This window comes from Balaenoptera musculus, chromosome 10, assembly GCF_009873245.2.
Source record: "Balaenoptera musculus isolate JJ_BM4_2016_0621 chromosome 10, mBalMus1.pri.v3, whole genome shotgun sequence".
NCBI lineage: Eukaryota > Metazoa > Chordata > Mammalia > Artiodactyla > Balaenopteridae > Balaenoptera > Balaenoptera musculus.
Window position 1 is genome coordinate 5,253,992 of NC_045794.1, and position 15,616 is coordinate 5,269,607.

The 15,616-nt window shown below is 53.6% G+C and overlaps 1 protein-coding gene across 2 annotated transcripts in view; it reads left to right on the forward strand.

The window, feature by feature from the left end:
* The first annotated feature begins 2,967 nt into the window (after window positions 1-2,967).
* Window positions 2,968-15,616, forward strand: part of NTF3 (neurotrophin 3) — a 66,390-nt gene continuing 53,741 nt past the window's right edge. Inside the window, exon 1 of one of the 2 annotated variants that reach the window (XM_036864733.1) lies at window positions 2,968-3,190. In XM_036864733.1, coding sequence (XP_036720628.1) covers window positions 3,173-3,190 — 18 coding nt within the window. In that variant the 5' untranslated portion in view covers window positions 2,968-3,172. Of the gene's footprint in view, window positions 3,191-7,573; window positions 7,629-15,616 lie in introns of those variants that run through there. The other variant, XM_036864734.1, reaches the window with a different exon arrangement.

Sequence of the window (15,616 nt, forward strand, 5' to 3'; positions counted from 1 at the left end):
ACGGGCTCAACTTGGAGAAAGGGATCCCAAAACACCTAGTTCTGGATCGACTGCCCCGGACCCAGCAATGCCTTTGGGGCACGAACTCCCCAGCTTACTTCCTAGCTCTGTTCTTGCTTTAGCTGTCTGCAACACTCAGATCTGTCTCTATTTAGAAAAATGGATTTGCTTAGAAGTCACAATGCTCCGCAGTTCTAAAACGATTTCATATTATACACAATAATCTTTCCCTCTATCTTTTAAAAAAATACACCTTTCTACTCCTTTTTCTGGCCACCCTATTTCTCGATCACCTGGTCACTCTCTTGGAAGCCAGAGGGAGGACCTGGATATCAGTCTTTAGAGGGGGGAAGAGGACACTTAGCTCTGCACTAGAAAGGATAGCAGTAAGGAAAAGGCAGTTTGCCTGCTCCAGGAAGATTGTCTGAAAAGGGCCTTCCACAAAGGAAAGGGCCAGTGGCTCTCCATTTGGGAAAAAGTGAGCAAAGGGCATCTTTCGGCCTCTGCCTGTTCTCTCCTCTTCCTCTCTCCTCCCTCAGCCCCTCCCTCCCTTCCCTCCCCCCCCCCCCAAGGCACCAGGCATATTTGGCAAGATTAAAGTGTCACCTCTCATATTACAAGGCGTATTGATTGCACGCAAAGACAGACCCACCAGCTCAGGACAAAACCCCCTCGAGGTGGGAAAGGCACAAAGTTTTCCTGGGATCGCCTAGGTCCTGGCAAAACGAGATAGTCGGTCAGCGCCTGGCATCTGCAGAACAAATCGGTCTTAAACTCCACGCTGCCTCGTCTTCTTCTTTTTTTTTTCTTCTGACTTTTTTCACATTTAAGTTTGCCCCTCTCCCTTCCCCTCCTCCATCCATCCTGCTGGTGACCGAAGAGCGGCAGGCAGATCAGCCGGGACAGGTTTTTAACCCATTCCTCGCTGCAGCGGGAGCCAACCCCCTCTTTCCTTGCAATCTTTGGGTTACTGGAGGACCTGGAGCTCCAGAGAAGAGCCCCTAGAACCTGGCCAGCGGAGCTGAATCCGGGGCCTGAATCCCGCCTTTGACTGCGCGGCAGCGGGGGGTGGGGTGGGGGGATTGGGGCGCAAGTGCCGGCAGTGGGGGAGGGCAGGGGGGCGGGCCAGAGCAGAGCGAGAAAACCGGGACCCAGCAGAGCACGCCCAATCCAGACCTTCATGGTGCCGTGCTCCGGGTGGAGGGGACATCTCTGCAGCCTAATCTGGCCCGGAGGAGGACCTAAACATTTTGGCGCGAGGGCGGCACGGAAGGAGGACCCTACTCTCCCCAGGGACCCCGGGAGGTGCCGCCCCTTGGCCTCAGTAGGCGCTTCTGGCCCTTTTCCATGAGGCAATCTCCAGCAGCCAGGATAATGATGAGGCAGGTACAATCTACCTAGTACGCAGCCCCCCCGCCTCCCCATCCCTTCCCACCTCCCCTCGGACCGGCAGCCTCCTCTCTGCGTCGGCTTCGGCCTGATCTGGTAGGTGCGGCGCCCTTATGTCTTGGCGTTTGACTAAATTCTCAAACAAGTCAAAGGAATTTGGATTTTTTTGTACTTGGACGCCAGCTGAACTGCTTATTAGACGCCCGGAACGGCAGGGCCCCCGGGGAGAAGCGATACCTACTCACTCCCCTCCCCCAATGGCGCGCATGTCCAAAGGTCCTGGAAAGAGATGGGGTGAGGGGTGGCTGAGGTGGCAGGGAGGAAGAAGTGGGGGGGGAGGGGGATCGGAGATGAGATCCCCCCACGCCACGACCCGGGGAGCGGGTAGGAGGAGGACAGGGGGGCAAAACTCTGTCCCGAGGCTCTGGATTTCTCATTGACCCCTCAGTGACATCCCCCCCCCCCCACTTCTCTTGATGGCAAATGGCGAAAGCAAAACGCATTAACTAGGGTAAATTTAGAGAGACCGAGCTCACCGCAAGCGGGGTCTAATGGGCGGCTAAAGTTATCTCGAAATAAGAGATTTTGCACCCTGCACTCCCCCGTCCTTTCCTCGAATAATCTAAGGGTGGGGAAGTGGGCGTCACTCCTTTCGGAGCGCTTAGAGAGGTTGGTCTGTCGCTTGGCTTTCTGCTTCCCGCGCTGTCCCCGCGTGCAGACTGGTGGGTGCTGGGCAGGCGCTCGGCTGCAGGGCCCGACCCTCATTCGGAAGGAAGGGGCTTAGAAGAAGTTGAAGGCTTCGTGGAGCGGGAGGCTCCGATTCATCACCCTCTTCCTTCCACGCTCACGCTCGCACAAACACACAAGCGCGCGCCCCCCCCCCCCCCCCCCCCCCCCCCGCCCCGTCCCCCCCCCCCCGACCCCATACCTGTCTGGCTTGATCCGCCTGGACCGCCTGCAGCGCCTTGGGTGCTGGTCCCGGAGTGGCGGGCACGCCAGGGAACGGTGTCCCGGGGCGCGCTCCGGTGGTGGGGAGCGGAAAGGATGGACGGGTGCTCTTGGTAGGGGGTGGGGAGAGATCTGGAGCTTTAAGGGTCGAAGGTTCGGAGAAGTTCGCACATTCGACCCAAGCCTCCCGAGGCAAGGGGCAAGAAAGGCCCTTCTGCTTTGTAAAGAAAAACCTTAGATGAAAAGCAAAAAGAAGATCAAAAAGAGATTTTTCAAGAAAAAGAACAAATAAGACAGACTGAAGGCATGAATGTGTAAAGTGCAGTGTGAAAAGTTAAATATTTCGTTTTTTCTTGGATCTCTAAAACGGAGATGGAGGGGCAAACTGAAGCATACTACCAACTTGGAGGTTGGGGATATTTTTCTTTAAGAAAGGACAGGGGAAATAACCCGGTGCCCCCAGTGGCTCCCGACCCCAGCCGGAGGGGCGCTGGGGCGCAGGCTCGCGCGGCCGGCCGGGCGCGGGGGCGGCCGGCGCGGCGCCGAAGGGGTTAAGGCGCTGAGCGCGCAGCCATCTGGCCGGGTTGGCTGGTTATAACCGCGCAGATTATGTTCACGGGACTCAGAGTTGAAGGCTCTTCTCCCCATCGTAGCAGCTCCGCGCGAGGCCCCCGAGAGAGCCCGGCGCAACTACTTTCTTCCCTCTCCTTTCTCCTCTTTTTGTCCCCTGCTGGGGGCTGGCGGCGGCGGCGGGGTGGGAGAGACTTTGAATGACCGAGCTCGCGTCCACCTTTCTCTTCATGTCGACGTCCCTGGAAACGGTCACACGGATGCCATGGTCACTTCTGCCACGGTAAGGGGAGGCGGGCACGCTGGGCGGGCAGGTTCGGGGCCGGGGACCCGCGCGGGGCCCGGGCTCCGCACCCCGCCCTCACCCCATCGCGCCGCGCTCCCGCACTTTCCCCCGCTCGTGCCTTCCCGAAGTTTGCGCCCGGATCTGCCCAGGCCGAGGTGCGATCACAGCCCCCCGCCCGCCCCCGCGCACGGACACTCCTTCCCACCTCCTCCCTCCCGTGCCTCGACTGCTGGAGAAACCGCCCAATATCTGGGAAGTGATCGGGTTTAAGGGACCGGGATTGGAAATGGTGGGGGGCGCAGGCGAGGGGAAAGGGGGACGACGGAAGGGCAGGAAGGGGCTTCGGGAAAACCGCCGGCCGCTCACCAACGCACCCGTCTACTCCCGCAGGGAAGGCTCCTCGCGCATCGCGTAACAAAAGGGGGTGGCAGCCGTCTCCGGGGCGGCGGGGAGGCGAGGGTGCCGCCGTCGCTCCCCGCACGCGCCCCCCGCGCCCCGCTCGCCGCCTCGCCAAGCTCTCCGCTCTCCTCCCCCTCCCGGGCCGGGCGGGGGCTGGGGCGGGGGAGGGGACGCGGAGCTCCGGCCCCGGAGAGTCGCTTCCCAGTTTTGGGAGTTGAGACTCCGTGCGTGGCGTGGCTACCTGCTGGAGTCCCCCCTGCCTCCGCTCAGAGCTTTCTCGGAAGCAGCCCCGCACCCCGGGCTCGTCCTGGCCGGCGGCCACCCAACCCTGGGTCTCTACGCAGATGCTGGAGCCGTGCGCGCGGCCCGCGCGTCTGGGTCGCCGCCGGGAGCGGCGGGCACGGGGCCCGAGCGGTCCCTGGGGAGCTCCTCGCGGTTCCTCCGGGCCAGCTCTGGGAATCGGAGGTACCGGGAGGCTGGGAGGCCCGGGGCCCGGCGCAGCTAGGTCGGACTTCAGAGGACCCCCAAGCACCAAATTTCTCCGTGGCCCCTGAGCTAGAGCTCGGGGTGGTAGACTCACACTCCGAAGGACATTTGGAACGCTCGGGAGCTGAAGATTCGGGAAAGGCGGGCCTGGGGTGGGGGAGGGGACTCTGCTTGTGGCTTTCGGGCGCGAGTGGGTGCGCGGCGAGGAGACGCTGCTTCTCTGGGGGAGTTTGGCTGCTGCGTCCCCAGAGGCACAGCACTGAGACCCCCGAGCCGCACCGGGTGAGGGCTGCTGTCTAGTAAGGATCCCTCTCGCTGGATCCGAGGCCCGGGGCTTCCAGGTGGAGGAAACACCGAACTAGACAGCCTGCTCTCGACCTCTGGCGGCGGGCGGCACGTTCAGAGTCCAGTGCAGGCAGCTGCCTGGACGCAGCCCGAGCGCTGAGCTCGGAGCTGGAGAGCTGGCGACTGCGCGTCTTGGACTTGTTTATGTGCGCGAGGAGCAGGGGGCGGGAGCTGGGGGTGGGGAGGGCGGGCTGAAAGGGGGTGGGTGTCACCCCGGGGACTCCAGTCGGTTAAGCACTGTGCTGGGCAAGTGCTCTGTAATGAAGAGATGTCCTCTCCCGCTCTGCGGAACGGAGAGCCAGAGGCACATCTAAACCCTCTGCCCCAAATGTCAGGATGGAGAAAGTTGGAACGGGAAGGAACTTTGCAATCGGTTCTGTTTTCCCGGCACTGAGGAATTCTCCCAGGTCCTCAGCCTGCCCCCCTCCCGCCCCCGACAGAAAGAAGGTGGAGGGGTGGGATTCAGGGGATAAAATCCAACCGCCTCTGCCTTGGGCTCAAACGCTCAAGACCTGGGTTTGGCGTTGGGAGAGGAAGAGATGAAAAGAAACCTAGCTCTGAATGGTGCTGGGGGAGAGTAGGAAGTCTGCGGGGTTGCAGGAAGGAGCGTGTACGGTTCTGTGCTGGTGTGGACTGTTTTGTAGCTGGAAGTGGAGGCTGTGGCTCTGTGTGAACGGGTCTGCCGTCTGTGGAGGGCGATCAGGACCCCTGGGCGCTCTGTTTGGTCAGGGAAAGAGGTTTTTTGGAAAGTGTCTGCGTGAGGGTGTGTATGGGGGACGGCCAGAGTGCGGGAGCTCGCCCTGCTCTGTGTGCAGGTGGAGGTGTGTGTTTCTGAGGCTCTCCTGCACGGGCAGCAGGTGAGAGCATGTGGGAACAGAGGTGTAGCTAATGAGAAATCTGTGCCTGCGAAGGGTGTCGGAGCAGGAGGAGAGGTATGGTGTGTTGTAGCAGATGGCTCGTGCGTGCCTGCACAGACACACGGAGTGGGTGTGGCGGGGGAGGGCGCCCGCGTGGGGGACGTGTGTGGAAGGTTAGCCTAGGCGCCTGCGGATTACCGAAGGGATGGGGGGGGGGAGATTATCTGCAAAGAGCAGAGTGTGAACCTTATGAGTGAGTGCTGGGAAATTTGGCCAGGAGGGCATTGGGGTGTGTGGGGAACAGAAAAGTGTGGGCTCAGACACATTATGGAGAGATGGGGCATTTGCAGAGAAGGATGCTGGGGTGGTTTTTGCCTTCTCCCGCTCTCCACCTCCCCAGAGGGCAGGAAATTGGAGAAGGCTTAGGATGAGAGATGTACATTTAAGGGGAAAAGTCCTCTGTGTGTTGGTACCGGGTGGGGATGTGTGTGAGTGAGATCTGAGTGAGTGGAGAAATGTGTTTTGCATGCCGGGAAGGGATGTGCATAGTATTATATTGTATAATGGGTTTCTTATTTAAGAAATAAGAAATGGAATGCCCACTGGATGCTCAGCCAATTGCTGGGTACTGGGGCGTGGCATGGTGCCCTGGAACAATTTCTTCCCAGGGCTCAGCGGACTGCCACAGTTTTGCCAGGAGGAACGAGGAGAGCTCGGTGCTAGTCGAGGTTTTTTTCAAGCACTATAATTCAGTTTCTAGAGATGTTTATGGATCTCGGAGGCCACAGGGAAGCTGATTTGAAATGTACCTGTGCTTTTGTGAAAAGGGTGCAGAAAGATAGGGGTGATGGATAGTTTTGTGTGTTGGGGAGGGAGCTGAGGGCTGTTTCTGTTTCTTGTAGGGGGTGTGGGCTGGGAGTGGAGAGTGCAGCAAGCCAGGTCAGGATGCAGGTGCTGATACCCTGGAGGGCTGAGTTTCTGAGAGCATGGCAGGGACGAGGCTTCATACGTGGAGCTGGAGAAGGGGCGAGGCAGTGAGCAGGAAGATGCCAGGGAGATGCAGGTTGGGAGTGTTTGTTAATCTTTGATGACTTCTGGGCTGTGAGTGTAAAGCTAACGTGTGTGTGCGCGTGCGTATATGCGTGTATGCATGCGCACACGCCGTGGGTCTGGAGTGAAGTAACTGGGGAAAGGCTAGCTTGGAGGACAGGAGGGGCGTGTATGCTGGCTCTGGCGGAGGAAGTGGAATGTATGTTTTTGCAGGAATTCTTTGTGGCCGAGGAAGGATAAAAATCGTCTTGGATGCTCAGATGTGTATCAAAGTTTAAAAGGTACAGATAAAAGAAGGGTTGCAGGTTTATTAGGAAGCATTTGGGGAGGGAGGGGCATGTGATGTTGATTGGGTTCATACCAACAAGAGCTGGGGAGGTAACTGGGACAGAGCAGGGGGAGGGGTGTGCTTTGGCCGCACACACCTGCTGACCAGGAACCTCATTTATTAGGTCTATTCGTGGGAGGGCATATGTCTGGGGGGAATAAACCTCATCTGTTTGACCCACGACACTTTTGATTTCCTGAAATGATGGCTGTGTCATTTTGAGGTTCTGCCTTATTTGTAGGGGAAATTCATCTGTGTAAGAGTGTTGATACAGAATCTGACCCTTGGTCAGAGGATCTTGCGGCAGTATTTCGGAGGATGGCGTGGTGGAGATGGAAGGTTTCCCATTGGGAATGGCTTGTTTCTAGTCCAGTTCCGCCACTTTGGAGCAGGGTGACCTCGGGAAATTTTTCTAATCTCTCTGATCCTCCATTGTTTCTCTGTGTAAAATGGCGTTGTCTGCCATGACTCAATGAGGAGGAAAATTCACTCTGCTTCCCTCCCCTTCAAAGCTTGGTGTGTTTAGGGGTACTAAGCTTTACTCAGAGGTGACGCCGAGTTGAATACAGGCGCTAGCATGGATGTGAACCATTGTAAAAATGGGTCCTGGACCTCCTTCTCTACAGTGCAAGTTGGTAAAACAGTCTTAATGCTCGCTGAGTGTCTACTGCTCACCCATGGTGCAAACAGAACTTTCTATAACCGCCTCAGTTTACTCGCCCATAAAATGGAGGCAGCCAAGCCTAGATTACTGTTGATGGCAATCTGTTTTCATAACAGGTCTTTGAACTATTCAGAAGAAAGGTGGTCCACAAATCAATGTTATTAACTATCCGACGCGGACGTTTCCCTTTTCTGCAGGCCACAATGCCTAAAGAAATGTGATTTGAGGACAGAGAAAATAGTCATTGTTCTCGGCGTGTTAGAATAAAAGAAGAGCGAAGTCCAGCCAACCCGGGTTACTATGAAGGTCTGTTTTTCTCCCGGCTACGTGTCCTTGGCAGGCAAGAGCCTGCCCGTAAGAAGAGGGCATGGGCTTTGGATCTTTGCAGACACCCAACGCAGCGAGTCGGTGCAGCCACTTTCCCCAGAGACAAAAATGGAGACCAAAAAAAAAAGAGGGACCAGGAAACCCACTCAAGCCTCCGAGTCCTCCCAGAAGTCAGCACATGCTGTGAACTGCTGGCTCGGAATCAGGCTCCCATCCATCCTTGAGTTCAGTGGCCATAAATAGTCAGGCGCTAAGCTATTTCCATGAGGCACTAAACCAATTCTGCTGCTTTTCTTGGCGAGATGGGGCCAATTAAGTTGATTGGAAGAGGTCACTGTTGATGGCTCTCACATTCCCCAGGCGGGACAGGCCGGCAGAGTTTAATTACATAACATTTCCCATCTCCGCAGCTCCCCTCCCAGACAGATCAGATGTGCAGGCCTCCCCCCGCCGCCCCTCCATCCAGGACGGCGAATGCAGCAGGCGGTTCCCGCTCCAGGCTTCTCCAGACTGTTTCCTGAGCAGTTACAGCGCTCCCACCCCAACTGTGAGGAATGTAAATCCAGTGTTGGCGGGAATGAGAGCAGGGAGTCAGGCCAACACAGAAGATCCTTCAAACCCACCACCCTGCTTCCCAACCTCACCAGCTGCTGTTTTACTCTTTAATGAGGCAGGCAGTTTCTGGTGGTGGGGATGCTGAACTAATGACCGTTGCTAGGGTTTTCCATTTAGTTTTCTTTAAAATTGAGTTTGTTGGAGAAGGACCAGATCTACCGGAGACCAGCCTAAGACCCGTGTGCTGCTGCTGATAAGCTCCGTGGATGTACTTTGTGCGTGGATAGGTGTGTGCAGAGAGAGAGGAGAGCAGGGCTGTGTGTGTGCTGGGGGACACGAGAGCACAGGAGGGGCCCTGGGTGGGCAGGAGGCATTCCTAGAGCTTGTGTTATGGGTGGCAGGTATATGGGCACCTGGTTCAGATTGGACCATCACCGTATTGTGTCTTGCAGAAGAGCCAGCTTGTGGAAGAAATTGGGAGCAGCTTTTTTTCAGACCATTTGTATCTGGGGAATGGAGGATGTGTGAGTTTTAGGAAGTCTGAGGCCAGTGCAGATAGAACCTCATTCTTGCCTGAACAGATTTCTATTAAGATCAAGGCTGGACAAAGGAAGCCTTTCAGAGGACTCATTTTAGAACCTATGAAAGCACATGTAGAGGGACAGAGATCTTTAAAGTCTTTTCGTGTTGTTGATAGTTTTCCTTAAGTCAGCCTTTCCTTCTACCTAAAAATACCGAGGGGCTGAGTGTGCATGCACCTCTGGGTGGTGAGGATACGTTGGCTGTTTCATGTCCACATCTGTGCCATGGTCCTTCTCAAGCAGTCCTAACTGGGAACAACCAGAGGCTGTCTGTGGCTCTGGGCATCCTTACAGGACTAACCTCTGCCTGTCAGTGTGGTTTCGCTGGAGAAGGATTTTGATGTGAACTTTGGTGTGGTCTGTTGTGATTGCTCACTTTTCAGCAGCATCTCCAGGAAAGACTTTTGTTGAGCCCCCAGTCTTCTATGGATTTTGTTCAGTCAGAGATTTTTTGAAAGGGTTGAGGTTCTTGCTCATTCAAGACCAGAGTTGTAGGAGTAAATGGCAGCTTACTGATCTCAAAAGATCCCAGACCAAGGTCCTCTTAAACAGCCTGGGGCAGCAGGCTGCCTTAGAGGTGGGGGACCAAGCTTGCCACTGAGCTCCGTCACTAATAGGCTGCTGTTGTGTGACCCTGGATAGTCTCTCCAGGCCTTGACGTACCCATCTGTAAATGAAGAACTTGAACTAGAGGATCTCAAAGTTCCATTCCAACTGCACCATCTGAGGATTCTACAGTAGCCCCATCCTCCTACTCGCTCAGTGCTAATATGCTTTGCTTGGAGTGCATCTTGGCACACCCTCAATGAGCTCCTGTTTTTATCTTTGGGGAATGGCTGAGTCAAAGTCAGAAAGGCATGCGAAGAATTTGCCATAGAGTTTTGTTTTGGCCAAGAATGCTCTTGAAGTTGGCTTCGCCTGCACAGTGTGTACAGAGCTCTAAGGGGTGGGGTTTGGCTTTCTGGTAGACCCGATGCTAATCATCCAGCTTCCACATGAACGCTTATTAGTGTTTCTGACTAAGAGAAGTACCCACTTTGAAGATGATTGATGATGATGATAGTTAATATTTGAGTACTTACTGGGTGCCAGGCATTACTGTAAATATCACATGGTGTTATTTCAGTGCCCAAAATAATCTCTTTTGCAGGTGGGGAGACTGAGGTTATGTGAGGTTAAGGGGTATGTTTACGGGTACACAGCTAGATCTCGATGTGCTGACATTCTAGCCTGAAGCCTGTGACCATCCCAAGTCCATCACCTGCCAGTCAGGTTCTGTTTCTGCATTCTGTGAGGTCATCCAGATGGGAGATTGCTTGATAGCCCTCTGCAAAGTCTGTCATCCCACAGGGTAACTTGCTCCATGGGAAGGTTCATTTTCATGTGCAAGACAAATGCTGAGGCTTTCTGGCCACGTGCTGGAAAGCATGTGTCAGATCTGTCTTAGCTCCCATCGCCCTCCCCCTTTACTTCCCGTCCTGTTGACAAGGAAATCTGCCCTTCCAGAATGGGGGTGTTGATTTAAGTCACAATTGCCTCCTTGTAAACTCTATAAGATTGGGGCTGGACATCTGGTTTTGATCCACTTGCCCACGAGAGGTGGTGGGTCCCAGCGTTCTTGAGTCCTGTGATGAGGGTTGCACAGAATCAAAGTAAAAGAGAATGGAGGATGTGAGGGCTCTTCAGAATTTGGAAAATGGCTTTCCTTGAAAGGCTAGGGAACTCTCTCCATGTATACAGGGGCCATGTATTTCTTGCTGAGAGGTTGAAGGCAGGAGTTGCTGCCAAGGACTGGGGTCCCCAGGCTCTGTTTGATGCAGAGCAGAGCAGTTTTAGAGTCTTCCAGCCCTGGCACTTGCTTGCTGCATGCCCTTCTGGGCAATACCAGAAGTAGGGAAGCCAGAGGTGTTCTCGGGGTGCATGTTGCCACCATCTCTGAAGGGTGTGACTGAAGGCTCTTGTTGTTTCTCCCTCCACTGACTTTCCCATCACCACTACCACACATACATCTTCAAAGCAATGAATGAGAATGACTGGGTTCTATTGCTGAAAGGTATTTGCAATGTACTTATAAGTGGACAACGTTAACCTAATGCCTATGAAATTGTGGGTGCTCAAAAGATATGAGTTTGCTTTGTTTAAAACAACATTCCACGTGTAGGGTGATGCTTTCCTTCTTTGTAACAGGACACAGCCCTATTATTATCATTTTTTTTTTATGATAGAGCAGTCTTGCCCTGCCCCCCCTCTGTTTTTAGGTCTGAGCCCATGGCATTTAAAAATATCCTCCCCCTCTGGCTCCAAATCATCCCTCAGGGAATATAGTTCAAGATCTCAGTCTGGGATTATTTCCATTCTGTGTCTAGCAGATCTACTCCTGATGGATCATGGGGCACATCCATCCCCTGCTTCCACTGGGTCCAGGAGGGAAAGTGCAGCTCTGGAAATCACCTGTTTCCCAACACGTGCGTCCTGTAATTGGGAAGGAGCCCAGCTCTCCTGACACCCAGCTTTTGCTCCCCAAACTGCTCACCTCACCTCTCTTTGCAAAGGACTCAAACTAGCTGTGCGACCTTAAGCAAAGCATTCTCCCTCCACGGGCCTCTGTTTCCTCTTCCGGAAAAGGAGGGAATGGGATTCACTGGAAGGTCAAAAGGACCCTGCCAATCATGACAGGTCACATATTCCATGACTCTGCTGCTCCCTAAGCCCCTCTGTGGCCCATGCCTGGCATTTCTGGGTATCCCTGCTCCTCTGGAGGACTTATGTGCAGAGATGTGGAGGGGGTGGAGGAGGAAATGAAGTTATATGATGCCAGATAAGTTCTTGAACACATGGAGGAGTGCATGTTTATAAAGTGCTGAAGAAGTAAGCTTGCCAGATCAGTGGCAGATCTTGGATTGGGAGTTGAAAGCATAGGGAAAGGTTTATGTGGGATAAAATTCTCTTTGGGTAGCTGAACTTGGTGAGTGAAATCAGAAGGATACTGAGCTATGAGCAGAGATACCAGACTCCACCCCAAACTGTCCCAGAGCCTCACTGTGCAATTTGGGGAGTCTCTGCTCCATGGAGAGTGAAAGGCTCCTGGCTTAGATGATCCCCCAAATCTTTCCTGACTCATCAGTAATTATGGGAATCGAGGGCTAGTAGAAAAGCCTGGATGGATGGATTGATAAGGGGCTTGAATGTAGAGGGAAACGTCCTCTGATTGCAAGAGGGTAGGAGTAGCAGAAAAATACATCTGTTCTTGAATTTGAGATGGTCACGGAGGGCTTATTCTGTGTGTATATTGGGCTTAGAAAGCTCTCCCTTCTTCACCAGGGATATTGAAAGCATCCTTCACATCTTTGCTTCACCATTACCTTCTCCTGGAAGCCTCCCTGCATCCCCCAGGGATCCTGGGGCTCCCTCTCAGTCTCCCTGTGTTACACCACCCGGTATTCTGTCTTCTCGCTAGAAGGTGGGCTCTGCAGAGAAAGGGACCTTGTCTTGTCATCTCTGTGTCCCCAACACCTTGATATGTGTCGGGTGAGTGAAGGCATGACAGGTGGGTTATCAGGGAGTCCAGCGGTGAGAGGCTGGACTCAGAGAAGTGGTACTCCTTCCCAAGGGTCCAGAGCCATAGGTGTTCTCTGTGTCCCATTTCGGCCTGTCCCGAGGCTGATGTCGTGAAGCTCGCTGCCGGCCCACTAGGAAAGGCTGTTCTTGCTCTCTTTAGAGACCCCCCTTCTCCCCTGTGTCTTAGTCTGCCAAGTCCTTCTGCAAATGTGGGTTTTGGTCATGGGAAGATTGGGTGTCACTGCACATGAATTAGGGCCATCTATCTCTAGACACTCAGAAAACACATGCTTAAAGAGTGTTCATTAAGCATCCTGTTGGTGGCTGCCGAGTCTCAGGCCCTGTGCTCGATGCTGGAGAAGATGCAGAGATTAACGCTGAGCTCTGAGCTCCAGGGTCTAGGAGCTGGTGAGGGCAACGGGCCAGTTACATCACTGTGCTCTAGGGAGGGGCCGTGTGAGCATGGAAGTTCAAGCGCAGGGCTCCTGGATGGAATGTTGTGTGTTGGTGTGAATAATGATGGGGAATCCTCTGGACCAGAAGCAGGCTGGAGGGTCCATGAACTGCCTTCACTTTTTCTCGTCCCTGAGTCCCCAAGGCCTGACCAAGCTCAGAGCCCGTTGTGATGGGAGCCATTGGTTCTTCCCAGGGAGAGTTTGGGGAAGGGACGTGATGTACAGATGTTAGGTCTGGGTGGATGTGTAGGTGTGTGTGCTTTCCAGAAGTAGCCCCGCGCTCTTGGCTGTAGTCAACCCAGGCGGGGGAGGTGCGTCTGCCCGAGGCTTTTAAGCGCTGCTTCTCCGGGCTGCACTGTGTGTTGTCTCTGTGACCACTCCTGACACAGGGACAGACTGCCATCTACTGTCCACTCTTGTCCTCTATGAGTCCTTCCTGCTCAGTGAGCTCCTCAGCATTTTTTTCACGTCCTGTTTTTAATGGGTCCAGATACCAGCAGAAAGAGAATAGACATCAGGTCCTTGTTAAGTAACTTCGTTGGAATTTAGAAGGGGGCGTTTCAAAAACATAACACATCTGTTAGATGTTTTTCTTATCTGCTTAACAAAAGTGTTATTTGGAGGGGGCCTCGTGCCTCTCTTGACTCTTCTTAGTTACCATGCTGGGTACCTGGGTACCGTGTGGAGTGCCAGGACGAAGAAGGCTAAGTCGTGCCTTCAAGAGCCTTGCAGTCTAGTTGAAAGTCGGGACAGACCTGCAAAGAAATAGACCATAGGATGCGGCAAGATATGTTTGGTACGTGGCACGTGAGTGGCAGGGACCCCAGAGGCTTTGGGGGTTTGGGGGAAGGAGGAGTCCTTGTAGACAGAGTGATTGGGAAAGACAAGTGTGGGCAGCTTGACTGGGTCTGCTTTTAGCAACCCCAGGGTTTGGTGAGCGCCTCCTAAAATCGCTGTGTGTGGTATCGTGGAACAGGCTCTGAGCTGGGAGTTCGGGGACCTAGAAGGTCCCTGTGACCCAGGCGGGCTGGTTTCAATGTCCTAGGGCCCACCCATCCCTGACCTGGCATCGCATCCCACATTTGCATGCAGAGGGAGGTGGCTCCTCGTTTCCATCTTGTCAAGGACCAGTAGAGCCGGAGTCCCTCTTGCGTCCCCTGCAGGGAGGGCATCTCAAGGTGTGTCCCGTCCTGACAACCCCACACACAGTGGGAGGGAGAGAATGTCCCCAGAGCAACCTCAGGTGCTGTACAGCTATGAGGAGGTGAACGGCTTTCAGGACGTGTCTGCCTGCTGCTTCTCTCCGTATCTCCCCCTGGACCTTCCTTCCAAAATACATCTGCAGAGTGCTTGAGTCAAGGATAGTTTTTCCAAAAGAAACTGCATTAGTATCCTAGTGTAGATTATAGCTCAGGTCTAGGATTCCTTCATGTTAGAATTCATTCTACCATTGCTTTTGTGGAGCTTTTTTAAAAAGTATCTAAGACTTTTGATGACTGTGGATTAAAATGGGGGAAAAGTTGCTTTTCATAACTCACTCCCATTCTTTCTCTTTCTCAGCATTTAAATGATCATCAAGGAAACCTTCAGTGTATTTATTCCATGTACTTGTCTTCTGGTGCATGTGTATGTGTGTGTTTGTGTGTGTGTGAGAGAGAGAGAGAGAGAAAGAGAGAGAGAGGGAGGGGAAAAGAGAGAGAAAGGGAGGGAAAAAGAGAGAGAGAGAAAGAGAGAGAGCAAGAACAAGAGAGAAAGATACTGTAGACTGTGGTCTATTAGCGAGTCTAGGAAATCAAGTTGAATTGGAGTTGGGTTACTGGTAGAGAGACCTCAGATTGTCACTCTAAACCTCTGACATTTCGCTTTTACTCTTTGGCTCTTGTACGAATCAGGAATGTCTCTTCCCAGTCCCCCTTCAGTGTTTACATCTCCTTTTGGGGCTGCTGTATTAAGTTACCGTCTGTCTGCAGAAAGTCTCCTGAATTCTTGGGGGACCTCTCAACAGAGGCACAGTCAAGGATGGAGCCATTAGAGAAGGTCTGATTTTTTACTATGAGGGGGAACTAAACCCTTTTACTAAAAGGGTTAGGGGTTGTTTGTCATGTGTTTTCCTGTGGCACAGTAATGTCTGTGACTCTTGCCTAAAGAGAGAGAGCGAGCAGAGGCTGGGACAGAGATGGAAAGGGAAATTCTTCCAAGAGCAGCCAATGTGGAGGGAGAGACTCAGTTCCCAGCAGTTTCGTGGGAGGTTTTCTGATGACCTGTGACGTGATTTGTTATCGTGGGTGAAAGTAGGAGGAGATGGGGGGAGGAGAGTTCCAGGTGAAGGTGCAGATGGAAAGAGGGTCCCAGGTGAGGGAAACCGGGGGCTAAAAGAACCGAAAGCCACCCAGGTCGTGGTTCATGGGGAGCAGCATGGGGTGATGCGTCCAGGGAGATGGGAGGAAAGAGGGCCCACACTGAGCCCCCTCCCAACCCCAAGGGCAGCAGGGGCCAGTGGAGGTGGCACAGGGGAGGGTACATTCAGTCTTTTGTTTTAAAAAAAGATCACTCTGGTGCAATACGGGAGATGGCTTTTCCTAAATAGTTGTTCAAGGGGAAAAAGACTATTGGCTGGATTGATGGAAGAATGAATTAATGAGCGAATAAATGAGTGAAATGCAGGGGGGACTTGATCAAGCCGGACTTGATCACTGGTTACTCTGACCAGTGCTGGCTCTGGGGGAGATGAAGGACAGGACGGGCTGGGACGATAGGCGACAGGTCATGGATTCGCGTGGCTCTGGCTGTAGGGAAACAGGGACCAGCATAGTAACAA